Source organism: Phoenix dactylifera, chromosome 8 (assembly GCF_009389715.1).
Source record: "Phoenix dactylifera cultivar Barhee BC4 chromosome 8, palm_55x_up_171113_PBpolish2nd_filt_p, whole genome shotgun sequence".
Taxonomy (NCBI): domain Eukaryota; kingdom Viridiplantae; phylum Streptophyta; class Magnoliopsida; order Arecales; family Arecaceae; genus Phoenix; species Phoenix dactylifera.
Window position 1 is genome coordinate 3,861,268 of NC_052399.1, and position 14,874 is coordinate 3,876,141.

Here is a 14,874-nt window from a genome sequence, read left to right on the forward strand (position 1 = left end):
TAAACCTTATTTATATTTGATAGTGGCTTCATAGTGAGAACTTGAATCCACAAGAAACTGATACACGCATTAATATTGAACATGTTTTTTCTAATCTTTCTTATTTGTCCTTTATTTTTTGATCGAAAATTAAATGGTTATTAGCCATGCCCGGCAATGCGCAATTTCTGCTCCTTTCAAAAACTATATGCCATTTGGGGACCACTAGGAGGGCTAGGGTTCGATCAACTGATGTACATGCGGCGATGGGTGGTGAGAGCTCGAGGCGACATGACAGTGGCTTAATTTGGAGGATGTGGATCCACCCCCAAATTGCTCTATTCATCTTTAAGGTGGCCTGGAGATACCTACCGACTAGGAGTGTGTTGGTGAAGAGAAGGATGGGGATCTCCCCGTCATGTGTGGACTGCCCAAAGGTGGAGGAGACGGTCGGCCATGTCCTGTTACAGTGCCCATGGGCCGTTCAAATTTGGAGGCAGACATCTTTTCTCCTGCCGAGGTCCATTGAGTCTGCAGAGGTTTTACTTCGACACATGAGGTCTGCCATGCGGGCTCTGAGTTCTGCTGCCTGGGGTGTTGTTGGTGCTTATCTAGCTTATCACATTTGGTTGGATAGGAACGACAGAGTCTTCAAGGACAGGAGGGTCTTCCTGAAGGTTATGGTGGATAGAGCTATCCGTTAGGCCGCTAAAGTCACTGGGGCTACTATGACTGTTTCATTTGGGCTGGCTAGGAACATTTGGGTCTTCCCCTCTGCTGCTATAGTGCCTAGGTATGTCTTCACATCCTGGAAGCCCCCACCCCTTAGCCACCTAAAGGTGAACTTTGATAGTAGCTTGCCAGCTGGCGAAGGCTACACCGGTGTTGCCTTTGTGATTAGAGATTATGAGTCTAGGCTGATTGCGGCGGAAGGGCAGCACACCTTCGAGACATCAGTTCTGGAGGCGGAACTCAGGGTTGCCCATTAGGGAGTCTCTTATGTGAGGCGAGTACTAGAGGCTCAGAGCATCATCTTAGAGGGGGACTCAACGGAGGTGATTGAGCGGATTCTAGGAGGAGCAGAGGGTGTCCAACCACCAGTTTCTAGATGACATCCGAAGGCCACTGAAGCAGTGTGATGCTTTCCACGTTATGCATGTGTTCCGGAAGGTAAATAGAGCTACTGATTGGATCGCCTCCTTTACTGCTCACCATTCTAGACAGATTCTCTGAACCCATTTTGTATCTGTCCCTCCACTTCTTTGGAATAGATGGCAATGCTCACACGAGACTAGTGTGACCTGCCAATGTACCAAAAAAAAAAATTATCTGCCATTATTTATCTGTTTCAACCTCAAGGCTAACCAAGAAGAGATGCATTTTTCTGCTCAAGAATGACGAGTCCATGAGGCAGCTGAAGCAAATCCGCCGCCAAATCCCCATCTCATCCCTCATGGTCTTTTGCACCGACCCTGTGTCTCGAGACACTAAACTATGCATGGAAGTTGTTTGAAAATTGGAAGGGAGAAAGAACCGTGCGCTAATCGTTAAAACTGGGTTCGAGTTTGATCCTTCTGTGAGGAACTCACTGGGGGAGCATGCATGCTGAATGGGTAGCATTGGAATTTCACAGTAGTTGTTCGATGAAATGTCAAAAAGGGACACCGTTTCTTGGAATGTTCTAATTGCAGGTTATCTAAAATGTGGGGAGCTTGAGGATGCCATCTCTGATTACTAGAAGATGGATCAAGAGGACGTGAAGCCTGATGAAGCTACTTTGGTTAGGTCACACTTTCTACTTGTGTTTCAAAAAAAAAAAAAAAAAAAAAAGAGTTGTGAAAGAGAATTTATCATTATATGAATGAAGAATTTAGATTCAGCATTCATCTTGGCTATGCTTTGTAAATGTGGCTGTGTACATATGGCTCGTACATTCTTCGATGGCAAAAAAATTGATCTTTTGGACAAGCATTATCTCACTAAATGTGATTCTGGGCCGATTGGATGAAGCAAGATAGCTGTTGGACCAAAGTCCTGCAAGAGATGTAATTCTTTGGACTGCAGTGACTAATGGATAGGTGCAATATAATTTACCTTGGAGGAGCTATGGGGGAGACGCAGCTCAAAAGAATCAAACCTGATAAGTATTCGGTCGTGCTTCTTCTTACAGTTTGTACTAGTTGGGGAGCAATGGAACAAGGGAAATGGATTCATGATACATTGAGGACAATACAATAAAAATTGATGCTGAAACAAAGGGAAATGTATTCTTGTCTAGGGCAAACTCATTTTCAATGACGTCGAATCAAAAACAAGAACAGACAATAATTGACCAAAATTACTTTATGTAAGTATTTGTCCTTGAAATATAAGTCAAATAACAATAATAACAAAAAGATATTGTTTGGACATAAGGCTTTCAAATTTCACCACATAAGATGGTACGTGATCATGCACATGTGCAGCCCCCAGAAACAAGATGGTTTCTTTACAGCCTTGTTTGCTGCAGCTTTCTGCAGATTGAATCAGCGGCTTCAACATGTCTTCTCTTCCCCCACTTGTCGAAGTGATGCAAAAGATTTGCAAGAAAACAATATCATGCATTATAGAGGTGATGCCCCATTCGAAGAATTGACCGCTAAAAATGTCGAGCTCTTATAATGGTCTGTTTCATCGTTCAATCTGGCTGCATCTGAGCAGTCTTCTGCTACCTTTGACATGCACTTGAAGACAGGTTTCAAATGCCACATGAGATAGCATTTCCTGTTCATCAGAATTATGGAATATCTCCATTGAGCTGATCGGCTGGGCTGCATCGACGTCCAAGGCACCGTCCCTTTGTTAGCATCGACATTTGCACTTCTGCTATCTTTGAGTAGATGCTAAGGTCATGCCCAAGGGATATGTGCAAACAAGAATTCAGCATTATAAGATATCCCCAGCTGTGAACAAATGTTGAGCTCCATCCACTTCAATCCAACTTTTGGCAACCTCTTTTGATATGTTCCGATCCTTCATTTTCCTCCTAATCCCTTTTGCTTCATTCCATTGCCCAGATTCTGCATAGAGGTTTGACATAAGAACATGAGCTCCATCATGCAAAGGATCCAACTCGAGTATCTTCTCATATGCAATTTTGCCCAATTCCACATTTCCATGGATTCTACAAGCGCCTAACAGAGCTCCCCACACATTTGCATCAGCTTCATATCCCAAGCTTACGATAAAATCTGCAGCTTCTTTTAAGAGCCCTGCCCGTCCAAAGAGGTCGACCATGCATCCTATGTGCACCATCTCCGGCTCAACCTCATAATCCGGCATGCTATAATAAATTCTCTGCCCTTCATCAATCAATCCAGCATGCACGCATGCAGATAAAACACTGAGAAACGTGATGGAGTTGGGCTTTACAAAGTTTCCGCCAATGGTTTGCATCTGTTTGAAGACCTGGACAGCCTCCTTACCACGGCCGTGCGTGGCCAGACCTGAAATCATTGCAGTCCAAGCAAACACGTCCCTCTCCTGCATACCCTCAAAAACTTCTACAGCATGTACCAGACAACCGCATTTTGAGTACATGTCCACCAGGGCAGTGCCCAAAGTTGTATCAACTTGCACTTGGTTAATCTTCAAATAGAGGTGTGCTGCTTTTCCTTCTTCCAGTGCACCCAGATGTGAGCATGCAGTCAGTACGCCGAGCATGGTGATCTTATCTGGTTTGATACGGCCTTCCATCAGAAGATCTTTGTATACTCTGATTGCTTCCTCCGGCTGGTTATTTCTGACATATCCAAGAATCACTGTGCTCCAAGAGAAATTGTCCTTCATGGGCATCTGTTCAAAGAGCGAATGAGCTACTGTCATGGACCCACATCGAGCATAGCCGGCGATCATGGAATTCCAAGAGATAATGTCTCGTTCCGGCATTTCATCAAATACTCTTCTCCCAAGATCAACATTTCCAATTCTTGAATACATATCGATGAGAGCATTGCAGATGGCAACATTCAGGTCGAGACCCATCTCCCGTATGCGACCATGAATCTCGAGTGCTAACTCGAGCCGCTCGCAAGCAGACACTATGCTAAGAAATGTCGCTTCGTTGGCCCTTATATTCCTCTCCTTCATTTTTGATAGCAGCTGCAGACCCTCTTCCAGGTGCCCATTCTCCGCGCACCCGGAAATCATAATATTCCAAGAAATCAAGTCCTTCTCAGGCATACCATAAAACAGCAAGCGAGCAACATCTATCTGCCCGCACTTCGCATACATATTCATCAGAGAATTACTCAATATCAGGCTCAATTCGAGACCCTTTTCTTGTATGTAACCGTGTATATCCTTCCCCAACTGCAAATCTCGAAGCTTTAAGCATGCTGAAAGAACGATAGCCAACGTAACCTGATCGGCATCAATATTTCTCCAATCCTTGGAGCGAAAGAGAGCCACCGCCTCCTCCGGGCGATCATTATCAGCAAACCCCGCAATCATGGCAGCCCAAGAGACCTCACTCCGCTCGGCCTCCGGCATCCTCTCGAACACAAGCATGGCGAGCTCCAGGCACCCAATCTCCGCGTACATGTGAATCAAGGAGTTGGAAACGAAAGGATCGCCCCAAAGTCCAAATTTGATGGCATGGGCGTGGATCTGCTGCCCTTCCGAGAAGGCCGAGAGGTGGGTGCAGGATTTGAGTAAGAAAGGGAAGGTGTAGCTATCCGGAAGGACTAGGCCGGATTGGAGCATGTCGACGTAGAAACGGAGGGAGAGCTCGGGGCGGTTGCTCCGAGCGAAGGCCCGGATGATGGCGTTCCAAGAGAAGAGGTTGGGGGTGGGAGTCTGGCGGAAGAGGGCGAGGGCGTAGCGGAGGTCGCCGTGGAGGGAGAGCGCGCAGAAGGCAAGGAGGCGGCTGGCGGCGAAGGGGTCGCGGGCGAGGCCGGTGGTGATCATGTGGGCGTGCAGTTGGCGAAGCTCGCGCATGGAGGAGCAGCGCTCCAGGCGGGCGAGGATCGGGTGAGCGAGAGCGAGGGTGAAGTTGGGTTTGGCGTTGGGGTCTCTCTCGGAAGCTGAGAGGTGTTGAGGGAGGAGAGCGACGGAGCCTGGTAAGAGGGTGGCCATGCCGTTGGAAAACTTTCAGGCTCCGGTTTGGTTGCCGGTTTTTTGGCATGAAAAAGTAAATTTTATATCAGATTGTCGTAGCACGAATAAAAGTGATGGTAAAATGAGTTGTGGATTCTATATCCTCCTTAAAATAAATACCATCATGTTTATGTGGATAGAATCTCATGAGAGAAATGCTGGACATATTGACTTGAGAGAAATGCTGGACATATTGACTTCAGACTAGACCAACCTTCTTTAGCTTGGTATTAAACCGAGGAGTCACTCTGCACGCGCTAATAAAGATTAGCAGTTATGGCAACACCATTATTAATACATCATCATATAATTATGACCGCATGTTACTCATATGAAATAGTTTTCACATTATAAATGTGCAGCTAACTGTTATCTTGCAATTACTGCACGTCGCGCAAAATTAGGTAACGGATCGACATATTACACTATATAAAGAGGTGACCCGGAGGTTCTCAAGTAAGCTCATTTAGAGACTCGACTCTGCAAAAAATTCTTTCTTATACAATGTTGCCTCACCATTCTGACTCAGGCTTCGTAGGATCTCCATTGGAAACTTTTTGGTAAGTATATTTTTTGCAGGTCATCTTCAGATGAGACCAATTCTTCCACAGCTCGATTGTCTTATTCACTTCGATTCACGCCGACCTCAGACCAAGCCAAGTAGCGCTCTGAACTCAGCTCAGAATTCTACAGCAACAGAATCTACTATCTAGTGACATACTTATGAAAGATGATACAGACACGATGCTTCGGACTTACCAAAGATGTGCAAAAAAATTAATAGTGCAGCTGATTAGATTGCTTTTATATTCCTACCCCTAGAATACTATCGTGTCGGACTCCATGTCTGTAACTTCTACGATACTCCGGATATCATTTATGCTGATGGCTGTCCTCGTATTTATTACTCAGCTGTTCTAATATAGAAAAGGAACTCTCTTATCATCATAAGTTATTGGCGCTGTTCTATACGTGAGCCCCATGGCATCTGTCATGTTGTGTTGCAAGGCCAAAATCTTTCGAGTGGCCAAACCACCCTTCAATATTTCCGCTGTTGGTCCGTCAAGGCCCTTCAGCTAGAGTCCCCAACTTTAGCAGCAATGTCCTCTCCCCTTTCCCTCCCTACTTCCCCTGTTCCAAGCCAAGCTCCCGTTATAGACCCCAAGACCCCTGCATCCACCAACAAGAATACCCCATTCAGCCCCCAGCCTCTCCAGCTCCTGCTCGAAAGAAGCACCAGCTTCGCCGAACTCAAACAAATACATGCCCAAATGATCCGTACCGGCCTCGCCTTCGAGCCCCTCCCCGCAAGCCATCTCGTCTCCATCTGCGCCACCAAAGACTTCGGATCGCTCAACCATGCCCGCCTCGCCTTCTCCCAGATCCCCAACCCCACCACCTTCACCTCCAATTCCATAATTCGGGCCTACACCAACAACCACCTCCATTACGAGGCCCTCTGCTTCTACATCGAACTGCTTCGAGCGAATCTCCCTCCTGATAAGTTTACATTTCCTTCGCTGTTCAAGTCCTGCCGGGATCTGAACGGGGGGAAGCAACTCCATTGCCATGCCGTCAAGTTTGGCTGCGGCTCGGACGCCTACGTCCAGAACACTCTGATAAGCATGTACTCTGCTTGTGAGTGCCTGAGCTGTGCGTGCCGGGTGTTCGACAAAATGGAGGCGAAGACCGTGGTTTCTTGGGCCACCATGATCGCGGCTTATACCGAGTGGGACCGGCCGGCGGAAGCATTGAATCTTTACAGCCGGATGGAGTCCGAGAATGTGGAACCCAACGAGATCGCTCTGGTGAACGTTCTGACGGCCTGCGCGAGGGCCAGGGACTTGAAGACCGGGAGACGGGTCCATAGATACGTGGAGGCGAACCGCATCAGGTTTGATTTGGTCCTCTGGGCCGCTCTCCTGGACGTGTATTGCAAGTGCGGCTGCGTTTCGATTGCTCGCCAACTCTTCGACGGGATGCCCGGGAGGAACTTGTTTTGTTGGAATATCATGATCAAAGGCCATGTCGAGAATAGCGACTACAAGGAAGCACTGCATCTGTTCCGGGAGATGCAGCTCGGTGGTATCAAAGCCGATAAAGTGACCATGGCGAGCTTGGTGCTTGCATGCTCTCAACTGGGGGCCCTCGAGCTCGGAAAATGGTTCCATGCGCACATCAATCGGGAGAACATCGAGGTGGACGTCGTTCTGGGTACTGCACTCGTTGACATGTATGCCAAATGCGGGTGCATGGAGACGGCGATGAGGGTGTTCCATGAGATGCCTCGAAGAGATGTCATGACTTGGACAGCCCTTATTGGAGGCCTTGCGATGTGTGGGCACGGGGAGAGAGTCTTGGAGGTTTTCTATGAGATGCAGAGGAGTGGGGTGAAGCCCGATGCTGTTACTTTTGTTGGTGTCTTGACTGCTTGCAGCCATGCCGGCCTTGTCGATGAGGGCTGCTCGCTTTTCGATTCCATGTCGAGTGTTTACAGCATCGAGCCCAGCGTCGAACACTATGGATGTATGGTCGACTTGCTCGGCAGAGCCGGCCACATTGACAGGGCTGAGGAGTTGATAAGAAGCATGCCCATGGCACCGGATTATTTTGTGTTAGGAGGCCTCCTGGGGGCTTGCAGAATACACGGCAACCTCGAGGCTGCCGAGAGAGCTGCACGGCAGCTTTTGGAGCTCGACCCCAGGCATGGCGGCACGTATGTGCTCCTATCGAACATATATGGTTCATTGGAGAAGTGGAATGAAGTTGATAGAATAAGAGACCTCATGTTGGAGAGGAAAGTGAAGAAGCCTCCAGGGTGCAGTATGATAGAGGTGGATGGAGAGGTTCATGAGTTTGCCATGGGGGACGAATCGCATCCTCAATCTGAGGAGATATATGCGATGGTAGAGGAAATGATGTGCAGAGTGAAAGAATGTGGTTATGTGCCGAACAAATCGGAAGTGCTATTTGACATGGACGAAGAAGAGAAGGAGAGTGCTCTGTGCCGGCACAGCGAGAAGCTAGCTATTGCTTTTGGGCTCATCGGGACGAGCCCGGGGACGCCAATTCGCATTATGAAGAACCTTCGTGTTTGCAGTGACTGCCATGCTGCAACAAAGCTCATCTCCAAGATTTATGGAAGGGAGATCATTGTGCGGGATAGATGCCGTTTCCATCATTTCAATGATGGAGTCTGTTCGTGTAAGGACTTCTGGTGATTGTAAGTAATATATATGTACCACATCCAATGGAAGAAGGACTGGTTTTTGTTTTCAGAATGTTGTTGATCAGCTTACCCGCACCGCATATGGATCACTATTCAAGCAAATGATGACAACAATTATCTTCAAATATCTCCTACTGATCATACTTGTACAACCATCAACAGCTTATTTGGATAGGCAACCAGCCTATCATCCACGCCAATGAGAAGTCGCGAAGAGAAGCAGAAAGATGCTGCCATCTTTTTATTGCAAATTACATGGCTTCATTCTTGATTTGCCATTTAATTACCAGAATTACTTGTGTAAAATTATGCGCTTCCCCGGATTCGATTCTCCATTCAACTGAATCAATTTTTTTTTTCTTCTCAGCATGGTTCTCATCGGAGCCTGATTTCTTCATCGGCTTAAATGTCAAGATCTCTATCTCTACTGATCCAATTCCAAAACGAGTTTGATCTGGTGTTATGGCATATTATTGAAGGGTAACATTGCATTCTCGCTTACTTTGGGCTGTAGACATATCATTCGAACACGATGCAAGATATTAGACTATAAAGGTTACAATAGCAGAAGATTAATCACAAGATCACTCGGTTGCAATTCTTCTTCAAGACATGGAGTTGCGCCACTTGGGTGGTGTGCCCTTTTCTTGAGCCAGCCTTCCCTTCTTGGCATCCATCGGTGTCCGGCGCTCCGCCCCGACCTCATAGTCCTCAACCTTCTCCACCACATCAGCGCTTCTGAACAGCAAAGAACTCCACCTGAAGAACCCCTTCTTCCTCTTCTCCAAACTAAGCCTGTCTACTTGAGCCTGCAACGCATGGCACTGGACCTGGAGCCTGGCCACGTCCTCCCTGAGTTTACGCACCTCATGCTGCTGGGCCAAGACCTCTCTTTTGGAGGGGACACGAAGTGGAGGTTCGAGGGCCGGATTCGGGCTCCGTAACCCAGCAAACGACCAACTCCCCTCGGAGATCCGGTTGAGCTTCGAGTGCTCCGAGAAGAGGACTTGGATCACGGATCGGACGGGGAGGCGCTCGTTCTGGGCTGCATGGACGGAGGCCTCCGAAGACAGCTTCCGAGCGTCGATGAGCCTGCATAGGGCCTTCCTCTCTTGCTTGCCTGCGTTCGGATGGGCCTGGAAAAGGAAGACACGACATGGTTAACAACAACCAAATGATTCCCTTCTTCCCTCCTGGCATACAGGAAACAGAATAATAAAGTCCTTAATGGACACTTGTCTTCCAGAATATTTATTTCAAATTTCAACGGCAGTGGAATCTTGGAAACATCCAAATCTTACAGACATGCCGGGCCTTAATTTCTAGACAAGGCAAGACCGACCTTAGCTGGGAAACTTTGGCGAGCTGCAACTGTTAGGGCACATGGAAGATCCACCTACCATTTTCTGTACCTAACTCTGCCAACTGGAGTCATTCCGTATCATTTGAGAAGATAAAGCCATTTCATATATATTGAACGCCAGACAACCAGTCACATGCATGACATTGGTGTCATGGAGGTTAATTAATAGGTTACGCAAAGAATCTTATCTATGGAGTGAGAAAGAGCAAAGAACGCCATTTGTTTCCATTTTTCCGAATATGTTAGTCGAAATTCATTTCCGTCTTCTGGCTGTGGCTGTGGGCACCGAGTCCCGTGTCCATTTCCGTCTTCTTGCTGTGGGCACATGGTCACACGTGAGTGTGCATGCAGAGCCTCAAAATTCGTGCACCCCCCTCTCCCTGTCCTCTCTTCTCTCTCCCCCTCGACGGTAGCAGACAAATCGACAGGACACTAGTTACACGACGACGGATTGAGGCGAGACCGACAGTATTTTTGTCTACGTCCGTTATAGGCGCGGGAGAATCTAGAACCGGGTGTCATATGCTAATGACGTCCGCGATACCCTACTCCAATAATTGACGTACTAGGTACACGGATATCTAATTTGCACAGGCTGTCCGTTCCATAAACCTGGCGTGGACTAATAATGGTGAGAAAAGAAGATCTATTTGCAGAGAAAGGGCGGAAAGTCTTTCAACACGAGCAGTCCTCAATCACATTATTCCAGGGGAAAAAAAAGGAAATGAATAGGAACAGGGATGCTGGATTCCATTGAAAAGGCGATTTCCGGCATCCTATTTTCCGAGAATCGCATGTTCAGAGTGTCCTTCTCATACCCAGCTTTTTGTTGGCCCATGTTGTGTCGATCTAGTGGCTAAACCTATGGGAACAACGAAACAGGCCGAGAATGGCTCGTTATCGTGACTTCTTGGCTTAAACCTTGTAGTGCCTAAACAGCGTGGCAATACATGGACGCCATTTTTCTGGCCTCCTATTGCAATATTCACTTCTTAATTACCATGCTGTTTTGATGCTCGGGCTATTATATGAATGATTAATATAAAGCCTTCTACATTTTCTTGAAACCAGTTCTCATCCATTGATTCAGAACCATTGGAGAATAGCTTCTACTCTATATTCTTTTGCTAGATATCTCCAGGTAGCCAAAGGATAGAATTGACATTGGAGTATGCTTTAGAAACAAGAAAAGAAAAGATGTATACGAGTATGCACGGAAGGAGACATCTGACAAAAGGTTCGAACCAGGAATACATGGTGGCAGCTTGGGAACATGAATAAAGTGAAGAATAGCATTTGGTCGCAAAGACACCGTACCGTTGCACGAACCAACCTCTAAAGATCGTACTAAAGTGAAAAAGGCCAACTAATATGCCCTTACAACAACATAATTTTTTTTTTGCTAATGTAAGTGATTTTTGGTCTTTTCGACAATTTATCACAGGAGCCCTCTACCAAGGCTATCCAACAAATTATCCCAAACAAGGAGAGGAAGCCAAGAGGAACCTAATAATAAAGTGCTCAGACTTGATCTGTTATATAAAATGGGTATTTGAACTCATACCAAGCTCGATACTACATGTTGAGGCTTGGTTTGTTTGTTCACGAAAGAGTTTATTGAACGAACAAGGTGAGTTTCTTTTGGTTTTTCCTGCGAGTTCGCCTTAAGTATTGAGCTTATGTTTAAACAATATTTAAGACAGGTTTGCTTCAAAGTTAAATGAACTCAAACGAGTCCACTGGGCCGAGCTTGGGCACTTAATCTACATCTCAAATTAGTCTGCAGAGCTATGGATAAGTGTGAGATGAGTGGAGTGAGAAGATGTCAACCTTTTGTCCCCTGTTTCCAGTCCTGCCTCTGGGAATTTGGGAGATTAGTGGGTAGGTGCTCCTAGCGTGCTGCTTGATTAAAATGCTCATCCAAATCTTTCTTTGTTAATCGCGGTCTCGGTCCCTTTGCCTCTATACTATATATGTAGTCTACTTGGCATTGATTACTGAACGAGAAGAACATGGTCAGCAGGTCAGGGCCTGAGACAATGTGCAGCCCGTGACGCTTGAGCGAATGAGTGAATCCACGTACCTTGATATACGTGTCGATGGCCCGGTACAGGCCGTCGTCGGTGGCCCGCGCGTAGCCCGGCACCGCCCGAGCCAGCTCCTCGAACTCCGCCACCGTCAGCCCGGCGTCCAGCGCCGCCTCCGCCAGGTACGCATCCGCCAGCTTCGCCACCTTGGCCAGCCCCGCCGCGCCGCTCCTCGCCACAACCGCAGGGCCCTCCTCCGCCCCGAGGAACCGCTTAACCAGCCTCAGCATCAGCCCCACGTCCAGCAGCGTCCCGCACGTGTGGGTGAATGCCGGTATCATCACTTCCCGCAGCGTCGCCTGGTCCAGCTGACGCCCCGCACGCGCCTCCAGCTCGCTGATACAGCCGGCCTCAGCCCCGGCCATGCTCGCCGTCCTCAAGAGCCTCAGCAAGAAGTCGCAGGGAACGGCGTCCCTCTCCGGGGGGAGGACAGAGACGAGAGTCTCCACGAGGAAGCGCTTCTGGAGCCAGGCGGCGGTGGGGCTCTCGGTTGCCGGGGAGGGATCCGCGGCGCGGCCGGTGGCCAGCTCGGGGAGCCACCGGGAGGCGTAGCGGGAGATGATGGAGCCGAGGAGGTCGGGGCGGAGGCCCTTGGCCTTGATGCCGGCGAGGGTTCGGGCCAGCTGGTCCGCGTCGAAGGTGCCGACGTCGTCAAGCCAGGGCTCGGCCGGGGAGAGGTCGGAGGCCGGCAATGGGAGTCTGCCCTTGTGGTGGAAGGAGGAGTTGGGGCTGCGGCTGCGGGACGGAGGAGACCTCATGGTTTCCCCGTTCGGGTTGAGGAGGGTGCTGGTTTTCCTTGGTGCGCCGCCCGAGGATGGGATGGGATGGGATGCAGCAGAGGAGGCGGAGGAGAGAGGACTCGTTAACGCTGCTCTAATGTCAGCATCATTCACGAGCGGGTATGTAAAGGCAATCATGTCCACAAGCGTGGGGTGACGCAAATCAGCAAATGGCAATCATGTCCTTTCCAAAACTTTTCTTCCGTAAACTTGCAAAAAAAGTGAAGCTGTTACTTTTATTGACATGGTACTCCTTATTTTTTAGTTTCGAGTTAGGTAGGCCCAAAGATTATGTGGCATAAATTTTGAAGCAAAAAAAAATAAAGAATAATAAGTTGCTAAAACCAAACTATTCGTACCTTTTATAATTGAACACAAAGATTATGCATGCTAATCAATACGATTCTTCGTACCCGAATCTGACGCTGAATCACGGTCCTACGCATGGCACATGGTAAAACTAATTTTAAACGGATTAGAATTTCTGCGTTAATTCAGATAAGGAAGGCTAAAGCCAGCTCTCCTTTTGATCTGGGATTTTCAGAGTCAAAACCCTAGTGGGACTCCGATTCCTCCACTATAAATACATAGCCAGAGGGCCCAAGTACACATTATCTTCACCTCAGATATCCTATTCTATTATTCTACTCTTTAGACCTTCTTCTATTCAGAGGACTCCGGTTGATCAACTCCAATAATCTTTGACCTCTTTAATTTGCTCCTTTTCGTACGTAGATCGGAGCCCTTCTTTTCAAAGCTGACCAACCGATGAGACTGCTCACTAGGTTTATATAGCTCCCAGCAACCTCAAACACCTTCTCAACCTATTCGGCCTACTTCCGAAGTTGCCAGCATCGAGCAGTTCATTCTGCTCATCCAACAAGTGCAAGCCCTTACAATTATGGTACAAAACCTGCAACAACAAGTGACCAACTCTTTAGTTGGTAAGCTAGACCACCCAAATCATCCGATCCACAACAACAATTGCCGTCGTCCTAAGAACTCTAGGTAAGGCCGATGACACAGCCACACCAGTATCCATCTCAAGTTAGGATCCGGTCCTGGTTAGTCCTCCCCACATCGACCTGAAGGAACTTGAGGAGATAAATAACAAAATCAATGTGCTAAGAAGAAGGAATGCTGAATTATGGGACAACTTGGATGTTGCCAGCGAGCCTCCTTTCACTAAAAAAATTTAGGAGTGCAAATATGTTAAGTCGGATAGGATCATTAGTGACCCCGATCCGACTCGGTTTCTTGTTGGGTCCTAATGTTGGACCTAGACCCAATCCAATGGAAAATCGGATGGCGTCAGGTCGAGTTGGGTCTACGGCTAAAATTTTTGATCCAACGGATCATTTGGATTGGATTGGGTTTATGTATTACCTGATCCTAACTTGAAAAATTTAGGTCCGAATTAGGTTGGGGTTTTGGCGGCGATCGCCCGACCTTCACCAGCCTTAGAGGCAATAATAACCAAATGATACATTAAAGAACTACACTTTTCCATGCAACTGAAATATTACAAAAATTAGGACTCACCACATCAATGAAGTGAGCAGCTTATTTTTTTCCCAACTCCGGGAGAAATGCCCAGATTTATTTCATATAAAGGTCAAATATTCATTAAGATGTAAAGGGTGTAATGAAGCTCGATCCAGCCCCTCCATGCTGTGCCAGGGAATAAATTCTGCATTTCTGCTGGAGAATCGAAGCAATCAGAGGTCAGGTCTTTCCTAAAATACTACACCACTAGCTATGTAGCACAGCTAATATCCGAGGGAACAGGGTAGATTGGATAGAGGAAAATGAGAGCGTTTCAGCGTTTCTGTAACCGTGGAGAAGATAAAATGAACAAAACGATGAACCAAGAGCGGACAGGAGATGGAAAGCAAGTTGTTTGGAGGTTAAGGCAGGGGACAGAGGAAGAAGAAGCAAGCTCAATTAATGTATTGTTCCTTCCATGCATTCTCCAGTGTAATCGAAGAGAGCCAACTGAATGGGCCCTTAATTTTCTACTACTAGTAAAATATAATCGAAGATTCACTGCTCTACTAATTAGGATTTACATTGTGACGCCCGCGACACATGCCGGCCTCGCCATGAACCTGTCGAGGCCAGTGGCCCGGAAATAACAAGTGCGACGTGACTTCGTACCCCGGAGTAGCTGAGATAAAAGATTCGCGTCGTAAAGAGAACGCCGTCGTATCTGTTTGTACTTTGTACTGCTTGGGGGAAAACTTCCATCGGCGTGCGTTTGGCTGGTGCAACCGGGACAACAGAGACAGGCTTGGCCTGAAT

At 47.5% G+C, this 14,874-nt stretch overlaps 3 protein-coding genes across 3 annotated transcripts; 1 reads left to right on the forward strand and 2 right to left on the reverse strand.

The window, feature by feature from the left end:
• Window positions 1–2,904: 2,904 nt before the first annotated feature.
• Window positions 2,905–5,094, reverse strand: LOC103708839 (pentatricopeptide repeat-containing protein At3g22690-like). The gene has a single exon (XM_008793931.3). It carries the CDS (start codon window positions 5,092–5,094, stop codon window positions 2,905–2,907), a length of 2,190 nt encoding a protein of 729 aa, XP_008792153.2.
• Window positions 5,095–6,044: 950 nt separating this feature from the next.
• LOC103708838 (pentatricopeptide repeat-containing protein At2g29760, chloroplastic-like) lies at window positions 6,045–8,469 on the forward strand. The gene has a single exon (XM_008793930.4). It carries the CDS (start codon window positions 6,216–6,218, stop codon window positions 8,334–8,336), a length of 2,121 nt encoding a protein of 706 aa, XP_008792152.1. The 5' UTR covers window positions 6,045–6,215; the 3' UTR covers window positions 8,337–8,469.
• Window positions 8,470–8,812: 343 nt separating this feature from the next.
• Window positions 8,813–13,141, reverse strand: LOC103708816 (root phototropism protein 3). The gene is made up of 3 exons (XM_008793909.4): window positions 12,933–13,141; window positions 11,791–12,782; window positions 8,813–9,480 (listed from the first exon to the last, which is right to left on the reverse strand). The coding sequence occupies exons 2-3, from the start codon at window positions 12,709–12,711 to the stop codon at window positions 8,950–8,952; spliced, it is 1,452 nt and encodes a 483-aa protein (XP_008792131.3). The 5' UTR covers window positions 12,712–12,782; window positions 12,933–13,141; the 3' UTR covers window positions 8,813–8,949.
• Window positions 13,142–14,874: the final 1,733 nt, after the last annotated feature.

Bases quoted from the DNA above. Each gene is read 5' to 3' on its own strand.
- LOC103708839 (XM_008793931.3), bottom strand. From the start codon at position 5,094: ATGGCCACCCTCTTACCAGGCTCCGTCGCTCTCCTCCCTCAACACCTC.
- LOC103708838 (XM_008793930.4), top strand. From the start codon at position 6,216: ATGTCCTCTCCCCTTTCCCTCCCTACTTCCCCTGTTCCAAGCCAAGCT.
- LOC103708816 (XM_008793909.4), bottom strand. From the start codon at position 12,711: ATGATTGCCTTTACATACCCGCTCGTGAATGATGCTGACATTAGAGCA. The intron at 9,481-11,790 runs GTACGTGGATTC...TTCCTTTTCCAG, and splicing joins CCATCGACACGTATATCAAG to GCCCATCCGAACGCAGGCAA.